The sequence below is a fragment of the Choloepus didactylus genome, chromosome 6 (assembly GCF_015220235.1).
Source record: "Choloepus didactylus isolate mChoDid1 chromosome 6, mChoDid1.pri, whole genome shotgun sequence".
NCBI lineage: Eukaryota > Metazoa > Chordata > Mammalia > Pilosa > Megalonychidae > Choloepus > Choloepus didactylus.
In genome coordinates, this window is record NC_051312.1 from 24,258,611 (window position 1) to 24,278,467 (window position 19,857).

A 19,857-nucleotide genomic window follows, 5' to 3' on the forward strand; every position below is an offset into this window, starting at 1 on the left:
GTAGATCAGTAGAAATACAATGAAGAGGACATGCCAAAACTTGTGTTGGGCACCAAATCCCAGAAAAGAGAATTCAGTCACTTCCATGCTATTTCAATGTGTCATGGCTGCCAATGTCTAGGATTGTCCAAGAAAAGAACGGAAATCTTTGTAATGTTCCAAAATTAAAATACTCTTATGTTTTACTTTAAGTTTTTACTTTTTTTTTATGGCAAACATTCCTAATTGGATGATTGCTTTCCTGAATTTTTTTCCTATTTTCTTGATTTAAATTATGGAGTCAGCAGTTACAGTTCAGCCATGTATTCATTTTAAAAAATAAGAATACTTTCACAGAATAAGACTGATTGCTAATATGTTTTGTTTTAAGAAACATGTGAACACACACTCCCTATCATGTTAAAGACCTGTACATACTTGCATCAATTAATATGCAAATATTATGCACCATTTAATTAACATAATTTTTCTCAGCTATTTCCTACCTTAATCCTCATCCAACACCTGACATTAGCAGCCTTAGTTAGAAAGGAATTTTCCATGGGATATGTTTATGTGTCACATGAGTTTCAAGGCCCTCCCCAGCCAATCAGAACCAATTCCTGAAAGATTTTCATTCTCTTTCTTCTTCATCTGTTGGTTGATTATTGCACTAGGGAAACTTTTGAAGCCTTATTTTAGAATTGCTAGGTGATGTATAGGACACCCAGTTAGATTTCAATTTCATATACTACAAATAATTTTTAGTGTGTCTTCTAAATGTTGCATGGGACACTCTTAGTCAAAAATCACTTACTGTTTTTGAAATTCAAACTTACCCAGGTGTTTTACATTTATCCTTGCTAAGTAGTAACCCTACACATGTTGCTGTGGCTCTCTCCTGCAGGGTGGGTTTCAAAATGACCACGGAATAGAATGCTACTGCCAAGAGCCCGTTCCTTCATTAAAATTTTTTTTTTTTAGTTAGAGAAGTTGTAGGTTTACAGAAAAATCATGCAAAAAATACAGTGCCCCCATATAGCCCCCTAATTTTGACACTTTGCATTAGTGTGGTACCTATGTTACAAGTGATGAAAGAACATTAAAACATTACTGGTAACTACACTCTGCAGTTTACATTAGGTATATTTTTTCCCATTTAGCACCCTACTCTCACCACCTTGTATTACTGTTGTACTTTTCTGGAATACATGAAAGAATACTCATATTTGCCCTATTAACCACAGGCATTGTATGCAATGAGGGTCACTTTTTATACAGTTCTATGTTTATCTTAAAATTTTCCTTCTAGTAACATTCATGACCAAAACTTCCCCCTTTTAACCACATTCACAAACACAATTCAGCACTGTTAATTACACTCACAATAATGTACTACCATCATCACTATCCATTTCCAAACATTTACAATCATCTTAGACAGAAATTCTGCACAAATCATGTCAGTTCCATTTCCTGTAATGTCATTCAATCTCCTAGCAACCTATATTCCAGATTCTAATACTATTGAGTTTTGCCTAATATAATTGTCTCATAACCTGAAAGCATACAATATTTGTTCTTTTGTGTCACACTTATTTCACTCAACTTAATGTCTGCAAGTTTCATCCATGATATCACAAGTCAGTTCTTCATTCCTTCTTACAGCTGAATAATATTGCTTTGTGTGTATATACCACAGTTTGTGTATCCAATTACCAGTTGATGGATACCTGAGTCTTGGTATTCCAATTTCATTACATCTGCTTGGCAAGTGGGTACCCTCCACTGATTTTATGTGATTGGGTAAAACTATTGTGATGTCATTGAGATTTGGGTTTTGTTACAGTAGCTAGTGTTATGTTAACAAACATAATAATAATGTTTTCAAATATGCATCAATTAACTTGAGCCTCCTGTGACATGTAATTTGTAATACTGCTAAGGTAAGACTAAGTCTTGTGAGTTGTGAGTCTGTCTTGTGTCTCAGAATACACCATTTAGTAAAAAACAAAACAAAAACAAAAATGAAAAAAACAGAAGCTGGAGAATTGATATATATATTAATGTTTTTTTTCCACTTTTCATTGGGGTGTATGGTAATGTATGTGAATTTGCACAGATATAAGATTAAGCATTTAACAGTTGTCTCTGAACACAACCAGTAGAATTGGCAAAAATGGCATCATCAAATGGTAGGTGTATCTGGGAGTTGTGTTTGCAACATTTATAGCTAAATGAGTATTGGCCTCTTCAAAGTACTTTGGATGCAAAATATTTAACGCCAGAAGTAATGCTTTCACCAAATGGTGTTTGCAAATTCTTATTTGGTTGTTGTTTTCAAAACCTACACTCTCTTCTTGAATATAAATCAGTAATGCAATTGTTTCATCCTCAAGAAGTATTCAAAACAAATGAGAATAAAAATGGGCAGAATTGCTTTTGAAAATTCTTTCAACCTTCTGCTGCATGCTGAGTAATGTAACACATAGTGAGGAAACTTGAATTGCAAAACTCCTGGAAATGTAAGATAAAATATAGCAAAGTTTTTCATAAAGTAGCACTGAGTTCAAAACCAGGTAGAGAACATGCTTACCAACTGCAGATTGAAAGGAACTTGCACAGTGTGGAGGTCCTGGTGTGAGGCTTGGGCTGCCAGAAGGACTTTGTCTATCACAGAAATTTAGACCTTGATTTAATGAGCTAAGTGGGGATATGGAATGATCACCAGATACGTAGAATATATGGACCCAAATAGAGTGTACATACTTGACAGTTACAATCTCAGTGAAGAGCATTTTAGAAACAATTCCTGATGGATTACAATACAATGGCAGTAAGGATATAAAAAATGTACACATCCCAAGGATCCACTTTGCAGGGCTACATTCATTTAGATATGAGTGCAGGTGATGTTGATAATGAAAATGGTCCCAGAATGCAAGAAGCTCAACAAAATACAACTGTTTTATTTAAATGAAGCCATATCAAACTTACAGGATGTTAGAGAAATGAGGATTTTAACAATTTGGGGATTAAAAAGTGTCAATTTGGTCCAAAGCAAATAAAGGAATATGCAGACTGGAAAGTCTGTTATCATGGTGAGTAAGTTGCATTCAGAGTCTTCAAGATATGATAGTCAGTTTTTAGGTTGATCTTCTGTGATAAAAGTCAGAATTAATAGTGGCCAAGGAGTGTTGCAAAGCAAATACTGAATGGCTTAATAAGGAAATATCTCAAATGGTTTGAGGATCTAGAAATCTTTCTTAAAGTGTGGGGCTTTTAATTTTGCTCTAGATATATATTTGTGATTCTACAAGTGGGAGACCCTAACTGTCAGGAAAGCAAACTTGAAGAAGTAACTGACAAAAAGCATGAGGATGCTGCCCCACAAGCTAAGGGGGAGAGGCAAAATATACCCCAAATTTTATAAAATTAGGGTGGGAATGCTCTAATTATCAAGGTTTCTACATTTAAACCACTGATGACTTTTTCTGTACTCCTTTCTGAGATATTCTTAACTAAAGCAAACTTTGAGTTTAGACTTGGTCTCTCTTTGCTACAGACTCTTACCTGGTTATTAAGAACACTTATTTCACTAAAAACTTTACTGGTCATCTACCCTATTTGAGCCATTGAGTTAGGTACTTAATGTCTGACATATTCCTAACTCACCCTATCTGTGGTTTGCTACTCCATTTCCCCTTCTGATTTTCTGAAGGTGTAATGCCACAGGAAAACAAAAATAAAGTTCCTGGTGAGTTTCTTCCACTTTTGTTCCAATATTTTCATTCATACACTACAGAAATGTGTGTCTACATTGCAAAAGCTGCAATAGCATTTACTTCTTTAAAGCCATATTAATTTAGAATATACCTTTCTATACCTTCTACAGGAAAGTGGATCCAAGTTTATGTTTTTGTATCTGCTACAAACCGGAGGTGTATTTTGAGGATTGTAGTATTAAGACTAATTCCAAAGAGAATTTAGACTTTTATGGCTGATTTGTGTTCAGAGAGTGAGATTCCCAGTTGGGACCATTTTTTTTGTTTGTTTGTTTTAATCTCCATTTTCTCTCCTTTGGGATTTTTTCTTGTTTGCATCCATGATCTTACGGACCATCATGGTTTGGGATTCTGAAAACATAGTTTGGAATCCTGAATATTCTGCTCCCTTTAAATTTCAGTTCCATCATCTGTATCATAGGTCCAATGACATCAGACATTGTTGTCTAAGTGATGTTATAAAAGCAAGGAAGTAAAGTGCATGCATGTATATTTTTGATTTAAGGGGCTTGCACATGAAAAGGAATATCATTGTAAGGATTCTCCAAATCTTTTGCTACATGAGCTGTTGTCATTGGCACATACTACAGATTTTGCCAAATCCTAAGAAGTGGAAGACTGTGTTCCTATTATTAGTGAAGAAAGATAGTCATGTTTTTTTCTATCTTGGTTCTATCCATATGTCACTTTGTTAACCCCCGGTAGTCTTTAGCAGGAGGAAGTTCACAGGCATTACCTTGTAGTTCTAAACCATCTATTCAGAGAGCTCTGTAAGTATCCTGCTTGAAATCAACTGCCAAGTGACTCCATAGGATTGAGTCTCTACTCTCCCATGGTGTAGATGCCCTGCAAGGAATCTGGCTGAACACTAAAAGCTCTTCTTAAATTCATGGTTTATTTTCTCTATAAGCATAATCAGTGATCTCTCAGTACTTTTCATAAAGTATGAAATTGCTCTCTTCCTTGTACTTCTTTCCAGGAAAATGAACTTCTTGATGAGATACTATGGCAAAGGAGTTTAAATCATGAAGTTTCAGTGTCATTCTACCTGTTTCAAATCCTGCTCCACTGCTGATTAAATTAATGAAAATGGTCAGTTATTGTACCTCTTTGAGACTTCAGACATTAGGTTTCATGAATTTAATGATTGAAAAATCATTCATTAAGTTTTCTTGAAGTGCTCACTATTTTTGAATTTTCACTGGATATCTACCATGTTGTAGGTGTTGTTCTAGTTGAATTTTGATTGACAAAAAGCTGAGTATTCCAGAGGGAAATCCAGGCTGAACCAGATGATGATTATCAGAATTGCTTACAAGTTATCATCCCATCAAACATCCCACCATATTTTGACCACTGACTGTTCACCATTACTCTTGTCCTAAGACCTATGAATGCCTAAAGGGAAATTAAAATTCTTCATTTTTAAACTAATGAGGCTTTGGTTTTTCTTCCCCAAGGACATTTTCCATACTTCTCACAGTTCTACACATGGTCTTTATTGAAATGTCTCACTAAAACCCAATTAATTCTATTTCCCTTTCATATGCTCCCTACTCTCCCTCCCCATAGTCACTGTCTTACTTCATAGTAAGTTTCATACTTGAACTCAGGAATATAACAGTAACCTTCTAAATGGTCTCTTTCTCACAAATCTTTCCATCTTACTAAAACACACATTACATGTTCTGTTTCCCTGGACTAAATTACTTCAGTGACTCCCCATGTCTTTCAGAATAAAGTTCAAACTGCTTGGTTCACCTGACATGGCCCTGGACAATTTATTCACTGCTGTGAGCTCCAGCCCTCCCAAAGGTAACACCTGCACTGTTGAAGGGCATGTCTTTTCCTGGATTGTCTTCAGAAACTCACTGCCTCTGGCTTCCCTCTACTTCCCTCAATGCACCTATCTCTGGGTTATTTCCTACTTGTCCTTTTACTCTTGACTCAGGGATTTATGTACCTTGTTCCTCCCCACACCTTTTGGGACTTAGATCTTCTCCCTTTCTTCCCATCAGCATGGACCAGGTATATATCTACACTTTTTCCCTATATGGTAATTATATTGTGAATCACTAGTTTACAGTGACTCAACGTGGTGTTTTTCTAGCACACTTACTCTCCCCCTATGTGATCTGTGGAATATTAAGGCCAATATGGGAGCTGCTCTTATACCAAAGCTTGGATGTTCTTCAGAGCCCTCTTTTGTTTTTGTCCTCATACTTCAAGCTACCCAATAAATGGAGAAGCATTCTCAAATTTGTTGTATGCTGCTTTTAAAACTCAGTAATGCCTACCAAGAATTGTGTGTGTTTCATAGTATAGGAGTTCCCAGACCTAATAAGTAATTTCATATCTAGTATCTAATATTGAAACCATCCTTTGGGAGCTTCTCTTTGGGTAGTTTCATTTCTGATATGGTAGAGCCACTGGCTTCACAAACTTCCTCACTTTAATAAATAAATTCCTCACTTTAGATGTTCAGATTCCAAATCTCTAGGAACTACAATCAGAGAACTATTCTTTTAAAAATTCCCCAGGTGATATTGTTGCAGTCAGTACAATTTGATATTTTGGGAAAATGGACACTGTCCATGTGATTTCTTCTATTTTGTATTGTCTGCTTAATATCTACTGTGGCTAAAACTCAGTAATAGTTGCAATGCAGCTACAAAGTTGGTGCTTTGGCTCTTCTTAACTTGCTGTCTACTTCAAGCCTCTTTAAACCCAGTGACCTTTAATTCTGAGAACTTTGGAGTTCTGCTGCTTGTTTTCTTATTGTTTGTTATTTCCTGAAACTTTCTGGGTCATTCATGGCAGAAAGCATCCAGATATTTGACCTGGTGTGTTTATGTGTCAATGTTTAATTCAAGGAAATATATACATACAAGGTATTTCAAGCAGAAAAAGATTTAATAAAGAGGATTTTAAAGTTAAAAATATTTGCAGTTGATGGACAAATAGTCATCAGGAACACATCAAAAGTGGTGGAATTAGAGGTCAGGAATCTGCCTCTCATTTTCTGAAGCCAATGAATAGATCCTGGAATCCCCAGTCTGGTGATGAAACCACATCTAACCATTCATGTTTCTACTGTTTTGCTGGGCAGAAAGGAAAAAGCATTTGACTCACTTCTCCTTTCCATGTGTCCCATGAGTAAATCTGATTTTCATTCATAATGATAGGTGCAAGGTCATACAGCAAATTCACTTCTGAACTTCCAGTTTTGCCAATTAGAAGAGAGGATGGAATGGATGTTGAAGGGCACTTTCACAGTATCTGCCACCAAAAACCAGAGAATTATTTAAGGGCTACTGCATTTTAGGAAGATTCTGAATTGATGATTGTGCTTTAGGCTTCTGCTTCATAGATATATTCTTAATCTTCATCTGCCTTGCACTCCAGCTACCTCTCTAGTTGGATGTCTCAGGTTTCTGTCTTCTATTAAGGTCTATAAATGATTCCTACATCATAATTCTTCTTTTCTTGGGCAATAGAGGTTATTTTTGGAACAAAAAAATCAGGTATGTCTTTAGTCTCTTGTTAGCCATAATGTCTATTTCAGGTACAGTTCTCTAATGGAGTTACAGGGGGCCTTCAGTTAATAATTGAAACTACAGTAAATAAATGAATGAATGAAGAAATGATTCAGTCACACTTGGTCTACATTTTCCTTCCTTCCTCTGGGTCCAAATAGCTTAAACATGTAACTGATGATTCACGAAATAATGTGTAGTTATTCAACTTCAGAGAGTCCTATTTCACAGTGGTAGAAAGTAGCACTCTTTCTTTAATATAGGCTAACAATCAATAATGAATCACAAGCCAGAACCCACCACAACTGATTCAACCTTCAAATAAGCCTCAGAGATGTGGCTACTTTGTCTAGTTGTTGGAGAGCCCATTTCCTTTGGATTTCCTTTAAACATTATTTAATGAAAAGCACTATGTGACTATCACTATGTTTGATAAAGGATATTGACACTCTTACATGGAGAAAAGTTATTCTTAAATGGAACACAACTTTTCTCCTACAGGGCCTCAGTCCATCTTCATTCTACTTTTCTAATGACCCTCCAGCAGTATCTGGAGGTTCTGGACTTTGAAGATATTTGGACCTATCCTTGGATTGAAGGCCTGTTCTTTTAAACAGTCATTTTGGAGGAAATTCTATATTGAGTTCAGATTATTTTTTTCCCTTCTCCTAGAATTTATGAGGGATATCCTATTGAAAAATGTTTCTTTTTCTCTTGCTGAATTCTCCTCATATTGTTATTATTAGTACATTTTTTGTTATTTCACTACCCCCTGGTGTTACTTTGAAGGGAAACATGTTCTTTCAACCAGTCTGTGTGGCATCTATAATATTTAGGTGGATTTTCTGTTGTCTGCCTTCTAACTACTGGTCAAAGCTTCCCTGTCAACAGTTTTTTGCCTGATTTAGAGGACTCATGGCCTCCATTTCTGCAGTTTAAACTGTCTGAATTAAAATGATGGGTATGTATCTCATAAATGGATGACCATCATTCACTACTTTAGATCCATCTACATTCTGGACTCTCTATTGGAGAAAGAATATGAAAATTGTTTCACCACTTCCCTTTCCTAAGCAAGAAAGAGAGATTCAGATTAAAGTTGGTGAGTAATGAGAGAAATCAAAGTTTTCAAGTGTGAGGAAATGTTGTTAACATGTGCCTATTCTGTAGAAAATAGAATCATATGACATTTTTTAAACTAATAAATTTATTTTACATTTACATCTGTGTAAAATTATAAGAGAATTTAGAAGAGCTTCATTGCAGATGATTAAAGGAAATTGTAATTAAAGGAAGGATTGAAATTTAATATTCATTATTTCATATTGTTGTCTATTATATACAACTAAGAGTGTTTATATTCTTTAAGAATATTTTTGAAATTTATTCAACATATTAAATAATTTGCAAAACTTATATATGCTCTCTAAATTTAGACAGACTTGATAAAGCTCTTCTCCACAGGTAGTGTGAGATATGTTTTTTATCCTTATTGTAGGATAAATTAATTTCAAGAGATGTTTACTGTATTTCCATATTCTGATATCTCTATTTTGCAAGAAGTATCACTGATCTAAGAGAACATATTCTCAATTTCTGAATGAAAAATCATATGAATTCATATCTAGTGGTTGTTTTGAGTTGCTGAATTTTAATAATTTGGGTTCAGTCTAGAAGATCTTCTTCCCTATTCCTTTTAGACCTTCTTTTACTTCCTTATTTCTCAAGCTATATATCAGGGGGTTCAACATGGGAATCAAAATTCCATAAAATATGGAGCCAACTTTCATGTTGTTCTGGGAATTATTAGAATGAGGCTGTAAGTACATGTAAGAGAGGGTTCCATAGAAAATGGTGACTGCTGTCAGGTGGGAGACACATGTGGTGAAGGTCTTTCTCCTCCCTGCAGTAGAAGGCATCTTTAAGATTGTGGCCAGAATGTATATATAAGAGAAGATGACAGCCAACATAGTGAACGCCAAGTTAAATCCCACAAAGACAACAAGTAGCATGATGCTGATGGCAGTGTTAGAGCATGGAATGGCTAGAATTGGGGAACCATCACAAAAAAAGTGATTAATGATGTGGGAGTTGCAAAAGGAGAGTGAAAATAATAAACCTGTGTGTACAGAGGTGTTTATTGAGCTGATTACATATGAACCAGCTATGAATTGAATTAATATTGTATGGGACATGACTATAGGATAGTGAAGTGGTTTACAGATGGCTACATAACAGTTCACTGCCATAGCAGCCAGGAGGTAACAGTCATTTGTACCAAATGTCCCATAAACCCATAATTGCATTACACATCCCATGAAGGAAATTGATTTATTTTCTGATATGAGGTTTTGCAATGTCTTGGGACTGACTGTGGTGGTAAAACAGATATCAACAAATGTCAAATGTTGTAGGAAAAAGTACATGGGTGTTTGAAGTCTGGAATCTGCTTTGATGAGTAGGATCATTCCAATATTATCCACCATGCAGGTGACATAGATGAGTAGAAATACAGTGAAGAGGACATGCTGAAACCTGTGTTCGGCACCAAATTCCAGAAGAAAGAATTCAGTAACTTCAGTGCCATTTCCATTTGTCATGGCTGCCAATGTCTAGGATTGTCCAAAAGGAATAGGAGACCTTTGTAATGCCTCAAAATTAAAATATTCTTAAGTTTCCATTACTATTTTGACTTGGAATGGCAAACATTCACAGTTGGGTTTATTGCTCTCCATTGTTTTTTCTATTTTATTGCTTTGAGATCCCTGCATAAGCAGCTACAGTTTATCCATGGATTCATTTTCAAAATTAACAATATTTTCAGAGAATAAGACTGACTTCTATTATGTGTGGTTTTAAGAAACTTAGATGAACACACTCTCCCTACCATGTTAAACAATATCCCTACTTGCATCAATTAATAGACAAATATGATTTTGTACTGTTTAAACAACTTAAAATTTTTCTCAGCTATTTATTGCTTTAATCCTGCTCCAAGCTGTTTACATTATTAGGGTTAGAGAAGAATTTTTCCTGAGATATCCTTAAGTGTCATATGAATTCATGGCTCTCCCCAGCCAACCAGAACCAATTCCCAAAAGATTTTCAATTCTCTTTCTCTTTCATCTTTTGGGTTAATATTGCACTAGGAAACCTTTGGAAACCTTATTTTAGATTTGCTAGATGATTTATAGGACACCCAGTTAAATTTGAATTTTACATTTGCTATGTAATTTTTTAATATAAGTGTTTCCTAAATATTGCATGGGATACTTTTAGTCAAAATTACTGACTGTTTCTTGAAATTCAAATTTAACTAGGCATCTTGCATTTATACTTGCTACATGGTAAAAGTAGCAACCCTACATGTGTTGCTGTGGGTCTGTCCTGCAGCCTGGGTTCCTGAGTGAGCACAGACCAGAGTGTTCTTTCCAGAAACTCCTTCCTTCATTGTTTTTTTTTTTTTTATTTTTTTATTTTCATAGAGTTTCAGGTATTTAATTCTAGCTATTCCAGTAATTTAAAACCTAAAATGAGTTTTCTATATAATGCATAAAAGTGCCCAACCGAGTCACCTCTCGACTCCATTTGGAATCTCTCAGGCACTGAAACTTTGTCTCATTTTGCTTCTCCCTTTTGGTCAAGATGTTCTCAATTCCATGATGTCAGGTCCAGATTCATCCTCAGGAGTCATATTCTGTCACACTCTGTCAACAACCCCTTCCCCTATTTTTCTTAATATAGTTAATTTTAAAGGTAGAGCAGTTGTAGTTTTACAGAAAAGTTATGTAAAAAACACCGCTCCCAAAAAGCAACCTAATGTTGACCCTTTGCATTTTTGTGGTACTCATATTATAGTGATGACAGATATTAAACAATTTTTAAGTAGTACTTTAAATTAAGTGTATTTTTCCTGATAAAGCACTCTAATATTAACAACTTGTACTAGTGTTGTACATTTGTTATAATTCAGGAAAAACCTTCAAATTTGTATTATTAATCACAGGCATTGTCTACAAGTTTCAGTTGTGATACAGTCCTGCTTTATCTTCAAATTTTCCTTCTAGCAACTTCCATGACCAAAATTTCTGTTTTTAACCACATTCACAAACACAGTTCTGTTAATTGCACTCACAATAATTTACTACCATCACTGCTATCCATTTCCCAACATTTAAATGCTTTGAATGCTGAGTATTTAATGCCAGCAGTAATGCTTTTATGAAATAGTGTTTGAGGATTCTTATTTGGTCATGTTTTCAAAATCTGAACTCTCTCCTTGAATATAAATCAGTAGTGCAATTGTTTAATCCTTGAGAACTATTCAAAGCAAAGAAGAAAATTATTTCAACATACTGCACCAGGCTGAGTACTGTAAAAGATAGTGAGAAATACTGGACTAAAAGAACACAGAAATGTAAGATAAAATATAGCACAGATGATTGTAAAGTTGTGCCAAGTTCACAACCTGGTAGGGAAAATATTTATCAACTGCAGATTGAAAAGAAACCTGCAAGCCAGCATGGAGGTCCTGGCATGAGGCTTGAGCTGCCAGAAGGACTTTTTCCATCATGGAAATTTGGACTATGGTTTAAAGAGCTAAGTGGGGATATGGAATGGTGCTTGGACTCACAGAGTGTATGGACACCAATACGGTATAGGCCCTTGAGTGCTACAATCTCAGTGAAGAATATTTTAGAAGAAATTTCTGATGGATTACAATACAAAAGCAGTAATGATATAACCAATGTGCACACCCCATGGATCCACTTTGAAGAGCAACATTCATTTAGATAAGTGCAGGTGACTCTGATAAGGAAAATGGTCCCAAAATGCAACAAGCTCAACAACAACAGCAAAGATTTTTTTAAATGAAGCTATATCTGCTTTACAGGATGTTAGGGAAACAAGGTTTTTTTCTAAAACCATTTTCAGTGTTTAAAAGTGTCAATTTGGCTCAAGGAAAATTAAGTAATGTGCACAGACTGGAAAGTCTGTTTTCATGGATGTAAGTTGCTTTTAGAGTCTTCAAGATGTTATAGTCAGTTTTTAGGTTGATCTTCTGTGATAAAACTCAGAGTTAATAGTGTCAAAGGAGAGATGCAAACCATGTAATGTTTGGTTTAATTTAAGGAAATATCTTAAATTGTGGGAGGATCTAGACCTTTGTTAAAGTGTGGAGCTTTTAATTTATATATATATATATATATATATATATATATATGTATGTATTTGTGATTGTACCAGGTGGAGACAGTAACTGTCAGGGAAGGAATCTCCAAGTTGAAGAAAAGTATGCTGGTGTTGTCTCACAAGCTAGGAGGGAGAGGCAAAATGGGCCCCCAATTTTATACAATTAGGGAGGGAATGGTCTAATTATCAGAGGCTTCTACATTAAACTGCAAATGGCTTTTTCTGTGCTCCTTTCAGAGATATTCTTAACTAAAGCAAACATTGAGTCTACACTTGGTCTCTCCTTACTACAAACTTTTAGCTGGTTTTTAAGACCAATTATTTCACTGAAAATTTTACTGTGCATTGACATTATTTGAATCATTGCTTTAGATGTTGAATGTCTGAAGTATTCCTAACTTATTCCATCTGTAGTTTGCTACTCTGTTTCCACTTCTGATCTTCTGAAGGTGAAATGATGCTGAAAACCAAATGTAGACTTCCTAGTGAATTTCTCCAACTTGTATTCTTGCATTTTCCTTCAGACACTACAGAAATGTGTGTCTACTTTGAAAAAAAACTGCAGTAGAAGTTACTTCTTTGAGTTACTTCATTTAGAATATTCCTTTGTACACCTGCTGCTGGAAGGTGGATCCCAAGGTGATAATTTTTCATGTGCTACAAAATGGGGATTTATTTTGTGAGTTCAAACTTATTCCTAAGAGGATTTTGACTCTTCTGGTTAATTTGAGTGGCAGACATGAGATTCCCAGTTGAGAAATTTTTTTTCTTTTTCATTTTGTTTTAATTTCAAGTTTTTCTCCTTTGCAATTTTGTCTTGTTTGCATCCATGATTTTAGGGACTGGTTTGGGATTATGAAAGCATGGATTGGAATCCTGTATATCCTGCTCCCTCTAAATTTCAGTTTCATCATCTGTAAAATTGGTCCAATGCCACTACACATGGCTGCCTTATTGATGTTATATATGCAAGGAAGCTATGGTGCATGCATTTATATTTGGATCTTGATCTTTGCACATGATAAGGATTATAATTGCTAGGATTCTCCAAATCTTTTCCTCATGAGCTGTTGTTATTGATACATAATGAATTATTGCCAAAAACTGAAATGGCCAAGCTGCAACTGAATCTATGTCACCATCATCAGTGAAGAAAGACAATCTTGTTTTTTCTAACTTTGACTATCCATGCCTCACTTTGTTAACCCCCGGTAGTCATTAACAGAAGGAAGTTCACAGGCACTACCTTGTAGTTCTAGATCATCTTTTCAGAGAGCTCTTTAAGTATCCTCTTGAAATCAACTGCCAAGTGACTCCATAGGATTTTGTCTCTACTCTCCCATGGTGTGGATGCCCTGCAAGGAATCTGGCTGAACTTTCAAAACTCTTCTTAAATTTATTTTCTCTACAAGTATAATCAGTGATTTCTCAGTTGTTATCATGAAGTCTTAAATGGCTGTCTTCCTTGAACTTCTTTCCAGGCAAATGAACCTGTTGATGAAACTCTATGGCAAAGGAGTTTAAATCATGAACATTTAGTGTCATTCTGTCTGTGTCAACATCCTGATCCACTGCTTATTAAATGAGTGAAAATGGGCCAGTTACTGAACCTTTTTGAGACTTCAGACATTAGGTTTCATGATTTTAATGATTTAAACCATCACTCATTTATTTAATTAAGGTTTATTGAAGTGGTCACTATTTTTTAATTTTCCCTGGATATCTACCATGTAGCAGGTGTTGTGCCAGTTGAATTTTGATTGACCAAAAGCTGAGTTATCTAGAGAGAAATCCAGGCTGAATCTGATGATGGTAATCAGAACTGCTTACAAGATATCATTTCATCAGCCATCCCATCATATTTTGATCACTGACTGTTCACATTTACTCTCATCCCAAGTCCTAAGCATGCCTAAAGGGGAATGAAAATTCTAAGCTTTCAATCCAATGAGGCTTTGGGTTTTCTTCCCCAAGGACATTGGCCATACTTTCTACTGTTTCAAAATGTAATATTTATTCAAATCCCTCACTGAAGCCCAGTTAATTCTATTTCCTTTTAAGATACTCTGTACTCTCCATCTCCATAGTCATTGTCTTACTTCATTTTCAGTTTGATATGTTGACTCAGGATTACCACAGTAAATTTCTAAATGACCTCTTTCCCACAAGTCTGGCCTTGGCACTAAATACACATTATGTATTGTATCTACCTGGACTAAATTCCTGCAATGACTTTCCATGTCTCTCAGAATATGGTTCAAAGTCCTTAGCTCAGCTTACAAGGCCCTTCACTGTAGGCTGACTGCGGTCAGCTCCAACCTTAACACAGGCAGCACTTCCACTTCTCAGGGGCATGTCTTTTCCCGGATCTCTACAGAAACTCACTGACTCTTCCTTCCCCACACTTGCTTCCATTCACCTTTCTCCTGGTTAATTCATACTTATCCTTTCTTTCTTAATTTATGGATATATACACCCAGTTCCTCCTGTAATTCATGGATATATGCACCTGGTTCCTCCCCACAACTCTTGTGAATTATATCTTTCCCTTTCTTCCCATCACCATGCACCTGACTATTTAGCTATTGTTTTTCCTATGAGGTAATTATATTGTGAATCACTAGTGTACTCTGGATGGTGAGTTTTTTGAAGGCAAGTATACTCTTTTTTGATGAGGCATAGTCCAAGTATGGTGTTTGAAATCCATGTGCATTCAAATGTTCATGGAACAACACATAAAATACCCAGGCAATGGTCTTATCATTTGGAGTCTTTGGTGTCATGTTGAAGAGTTTGGATTTTGTTCTAAGTGTGATAGAGTCATCATAGAGTGAGTGTGGGAAGTTTCGGGGTCTGTGTTAAGTCCTGCTCCTGTTGTTAGAAATCTGGATTATAAAAGCAAAAATTGAATTTGGAAGATCATTCACAAGTCTCACCCTCAAATACAAATGGGAGATAATCACAGATTGGATTAGAGTTTCATAAGGAAAAGGGTGACAACTACATTTAGTTGTACAAATTTGAGATGGTAGTATTTACAGGAATTGCTTCTGTATTGAATTAGAGAAATGGAAGATCATATTAATGTTTGACTCCTAGATTCATGTTCTGATATGTTCTGTGATGGGCTAAAATAGAGTTCAGATAAAGCAGAAAAGAACATTACCAAAAAAGAGAATAAACCTCTATGTTGATGAACTCATGAATCCTAATGACTGAAGTCTCAAAGAGGCTCAATAATTTGCCCATTTTCATTCATTTAATAGGCAGTTGGAGCAGGGTTTGAACACAGAAAGAATGATGCTGAGAATTCATGATTTCAACTCCATTCCCACAGTCTCATGAACAGGTGCATCCCCAGGGAGAGTAGAACAAGGAAGACAGCCATTTCATACCTCATGTTAACCACTGGGAGATCACCAATTATAGTTCTAGAAAAAATAAGCTATGTATTTAAGACAAGATTTAGTTTTCAGCCAGAATCTTTTCAGGGAATCTACACCATGTATAGAAGGGATTTACCCCTATGAAATAACTTAGCAGCTGATTTCAAGTAGGATACATAAAAAGCTCTCTGAATAGATGGTCTAGAACTCCAAGGTAATGCCTGTGAACTTCCTTCTGCTCATGACTACCAGGGGGTTAACAGAGTGAGGCATGGATAGAACCAAGATAGAAAAACACATGAATATCTTCTTTCACTGATGATGGGGACCTAGCTTCAGTTGTAGTTCTTACCTGGCAGGCTTTGGTAATATTTGAAGTACATGCTAATGACAATAGCTCAAGCAGCAAAAGATTTGGAGTAACCTCACAATGATAATCCTTCTCACATCAATGACTCTCAAGTTCAAAATGTACATGCATGCACATTCCTTCCTAGCTTTCATAACATCACTAAGGAAAACATGCCTGGTGTCATTGGACCTATTTTACAGATGATGAAGCTGAAATTTAGAGGAAGCAGAAAATCCAGTATTCCAAACCATTGTTTGAGAATTCCAAACCAGTGATGGTCTCTATGATCATGGATATAAGCAAGACAAAATCCCAAAGAAGAGAGACTGGAAATACATTTGTTTTAAAAAGGTCTCAACTGGGAATCTCGCCTCTGTGCACTCAAATAAGCCAAAAGAGTCTAAATTCTCTTGGGAATAAGTGCGAATACTACAACCCTCATAATAAATCCTGTTTGTAGCAGATGATAAGTATAACCTTGGATCCACCTTCCTTCAGCAGGTGTAGAAAGGAATACTGTAAATGTATACAGATTTAAAGAAGCAATTCCTATTGCAGTTTTTAATAAGTAGACACACGTTTCTGTAGTATGTGAAGAAAAATGCAAGAACAGAAGTTGGAGAAATTCACCAGGAAGTTTACTTAGGTTTTGTGCAGCATTCCACATACAGAAAATTAGAAGTGGAAACAGAGTAACAAACTTCAAATGGGTGAGTTAGGAACACTTCAGATAATCAGCATCTGAAGCAAAGGCTCAAAAATTGTTGATGTCCACTAAATGTTTTAGTGAAATAATTCTTCTTAATAACAGCTAAAAGTTTGTAGTAAAGAGAGATCAAGTCTAGACTCAATGTTTGCTTTAGTTAAGAATATCTCTGAAAGGAATACAGAAAAAACCACCTGCAGTTTAATGCAGAAACTGCTGATAATTAGAGCAATATATAAAATTGCAGATTCATTTTGACTCTCCATCTTAGCTTGCAGGGGAACATCACATGCTTTTGTCCAGGATACTTCCTCAACTTGGAGATGTCTTTTCTGGAAGTTAGCATGTCCATCTGGTAGAATCACAAATATATATTTAGAGCAAAATTAAAAGCCCCACACTTTAAAAAAGGCCCTAGATCCTCAAACCATATGAGATATTTTCTTAATTTAAACCAAATTGTGTTGGTTTGCATCTCTCTTTTGATGCAATTAGCTCTGACTTTTATCACAGAAGATCACCCTGAAAACTGTCTATAATATCTTGAAGACTCTGAATGAAAGTAACTCACCAGGAAAACAACTTTCCAGTGTGTGCACATTGCTCAATTTTCTTTAAAACAAATGGACACTTTTCAGTCCTGAAAATGGTTAAACAAACAAACTAACAAAAACACCTTGTTTCTCTCATCCTGTAAAGGAGATGTGGCTTCATTTAAAAAAATCTCTTTTTTTTATTTTGTTATGCTTGTGGCAGTTTGGGTCCATTTCCTTATCAAAGTCAGCTGCACTCATTTCTAAATGAATATAGCCCTTCAAACAAAATTCATAGAATTAGAGTCTAGAATATAGCTTGCCAGGTGATTGAATAGGGGCATAGAATAGGGAGATGAGGAAATTTGTGCAGAATTTCTACTTAGGTTGAAATTAAGTGTTTTGAAATGGATAGTGGTGATGGTAGCACAATATTGTGAGGGTGTTTAACTGTGCTGAATTGTGTTCATGAATGTGGTTAAAAGGGGAAGTTTTGTTCATGGAAGCTACTAGAATGAAAATTTGAAGATAAAACATAGGACTGCATAACAACTGATCCTTGCTGTGAATGATGTCTTGGGTTTATAGTGCAAATATGAGTATTCTTTCATGAATTATAACAAAGTACAATAGTATAGGTATTAATACTAGAGTGCTAAATGGGGAACAATACAACTAATATAAACTACAGACTGTAGTTAACAGTAATGTTTTAATATTCTTTCATCACTTGTAACGTAGGTACCACACTAATACAAAGTGTCAGCACTTGGTGTCTATATGGGAGCACTGTATTTTTACATGATTTTTCTGTAAACCTACAACTTATCCTGTTAAAAATATTTTAAAAACCCAATGAAGGAAGGAGTTTCAGGCAAGAACACTTATTGTCAGCCTTATTCTCTAAAAATCTTATCAATTGAAAATGAATCCATTACTAAACTGTAACTTCAGTCTCAGGGTTTTCAAATAAAAAAAAAAATCTGGAAAGCAGTAAAACAACTGTGAATGTTTGCCGTAAAAATCCCGGGAATAAATGTGAAATGAAACTTAAAAATGTTTTAATTTTGAGAAGTTACAAAGATCTCCCTTCTTTTCTTATTCATTCCTAGATATTGGCAGCCATGACCAATGGAAATGGCACTGAACTGACTGAATTCATTCTTCTGGGATTTGGTGTTCAGCAGAGGTTTCAGAATGTCCTCTTCATTGTATTTCTACTGATCTACATGACCTCCATGGTGGGCAATATTGGAATGACCTTACTCATCAAAGCAGATCCCAGACTTCAAACACCCATGTACTTTTTCCTACAGCATTTGGCCTTTGTTGATATCTGTTACACATCTGCTACCACTCCCAAGATGTTGCAAAACATCATATCAGAAAATAAATCAATTTCATTTGTGGGATGTGTAATGCAATTTTGGGTTTATGGGACATTTGGTACAACTGACTGTTACCTCCTGGCTGGTATGGCAGTGGACCGTTATGTAGCCATCTCTAAACCACTTCACTATTCCACAACCATGTCCCATACAGTATGCATCCTACTGGTAGCTGGTTCATATGTAATTGGCTCAATTAATTCCTCTGTACATGCAGGTTTAATGTTTTCACTGTCCTTTTGCAAGTCCCATACCATTAACCACTTTTTTTGTGACACTGCCCCGATTCTTGCCATTTCATGCTCTGACATTGGCATGAACATCATGCTACTTGGTGTCTTTGTGGGATTCAATGTGATATTCACTGTGTCAGTTATCATCTTCTCTTATATATACATCCTGGCTTCCATCCTAAAGGTGCCTTCTACTGCAGGGAGGAAAAAAGCCTTTTCCACATGTGGCTGCCACCTGACAGCAGTCACCATTTTCTATGGAACTTTATTTTACATATACTTACTGCCTCATTCTAATAATTCCCAGGAGAATATGAAATTTTCCTCCATATTTTCTGGAATTGTGATTCCCACATTGAACCCCCTGATCTATAGCTTGAGAAATAAGGAAGTAAAGGAAGCTCTAAAAGCAATAGGGAAGAATTTCTTCTAGTCTGCACCCAAATTATTAAAATTCAGCAACTCAAAATATCCAATAGACAAGAATTCATCCAATTTTAAGTTTCTGAAAATTGAGAGCAAGTTCTTTTCTGAAAAGAAAAGATATCAGTATACAGAAATACACTAAACATCTCCTGGAATTAATTTACCCTATAATAAGTTCAGAAAGTTCTCTGACACTACCTGTTGAAAAGAGCTTTATCAGGCTACCTGAATTTATAAAGCATATATAAAATTTGCAAATTATTTAATACATCAAGTAAATTTCAAATACATTCTTAAAGAGTATAAACAGGCATTTGTATATAAAAATATTAAATATTAT

The 19,857-nt window shown here is 35.5% G+C and overlaps 2 protein-coding genes across 2 annotated transcripts; one reads left to right on the forward strand and one right to left on the reverse strand.

Moving 5' to 3' along the window:
- Window positions 1-8,970: 8,970 nt before the first annotated feature.
- On the reverse strand, window positions 8,971-9,900 carry LOC119538302 (putative olfactory receptor 5AK3). Its single transcript, XM_037841175.1, has one exon. It carries the CDS (start codon window positions 9,898-9,900, stop codon window positions 8,971-8,973), a length of 930 nt encoding a protein of 309 aa, XP_037697103.1.
- Window positions 9,901-18,594: 8,694 nt separating this feature from the next.
- On the forward strand, window positions 18,595-19,524 carry LOC119538219 (putative olfactory receptor 5AK3). Its single transcript, XM_037841042.1, has one exon. It carries the CDS (start codon window positions 18,595-18,597, stop codon window positions 19,522-19,524), a length of 930 nt encoding a protein of 309 aa, XP_037696970.1.
- Window positions 19,525-19,857: the final 333 nt, after the last annotated feature.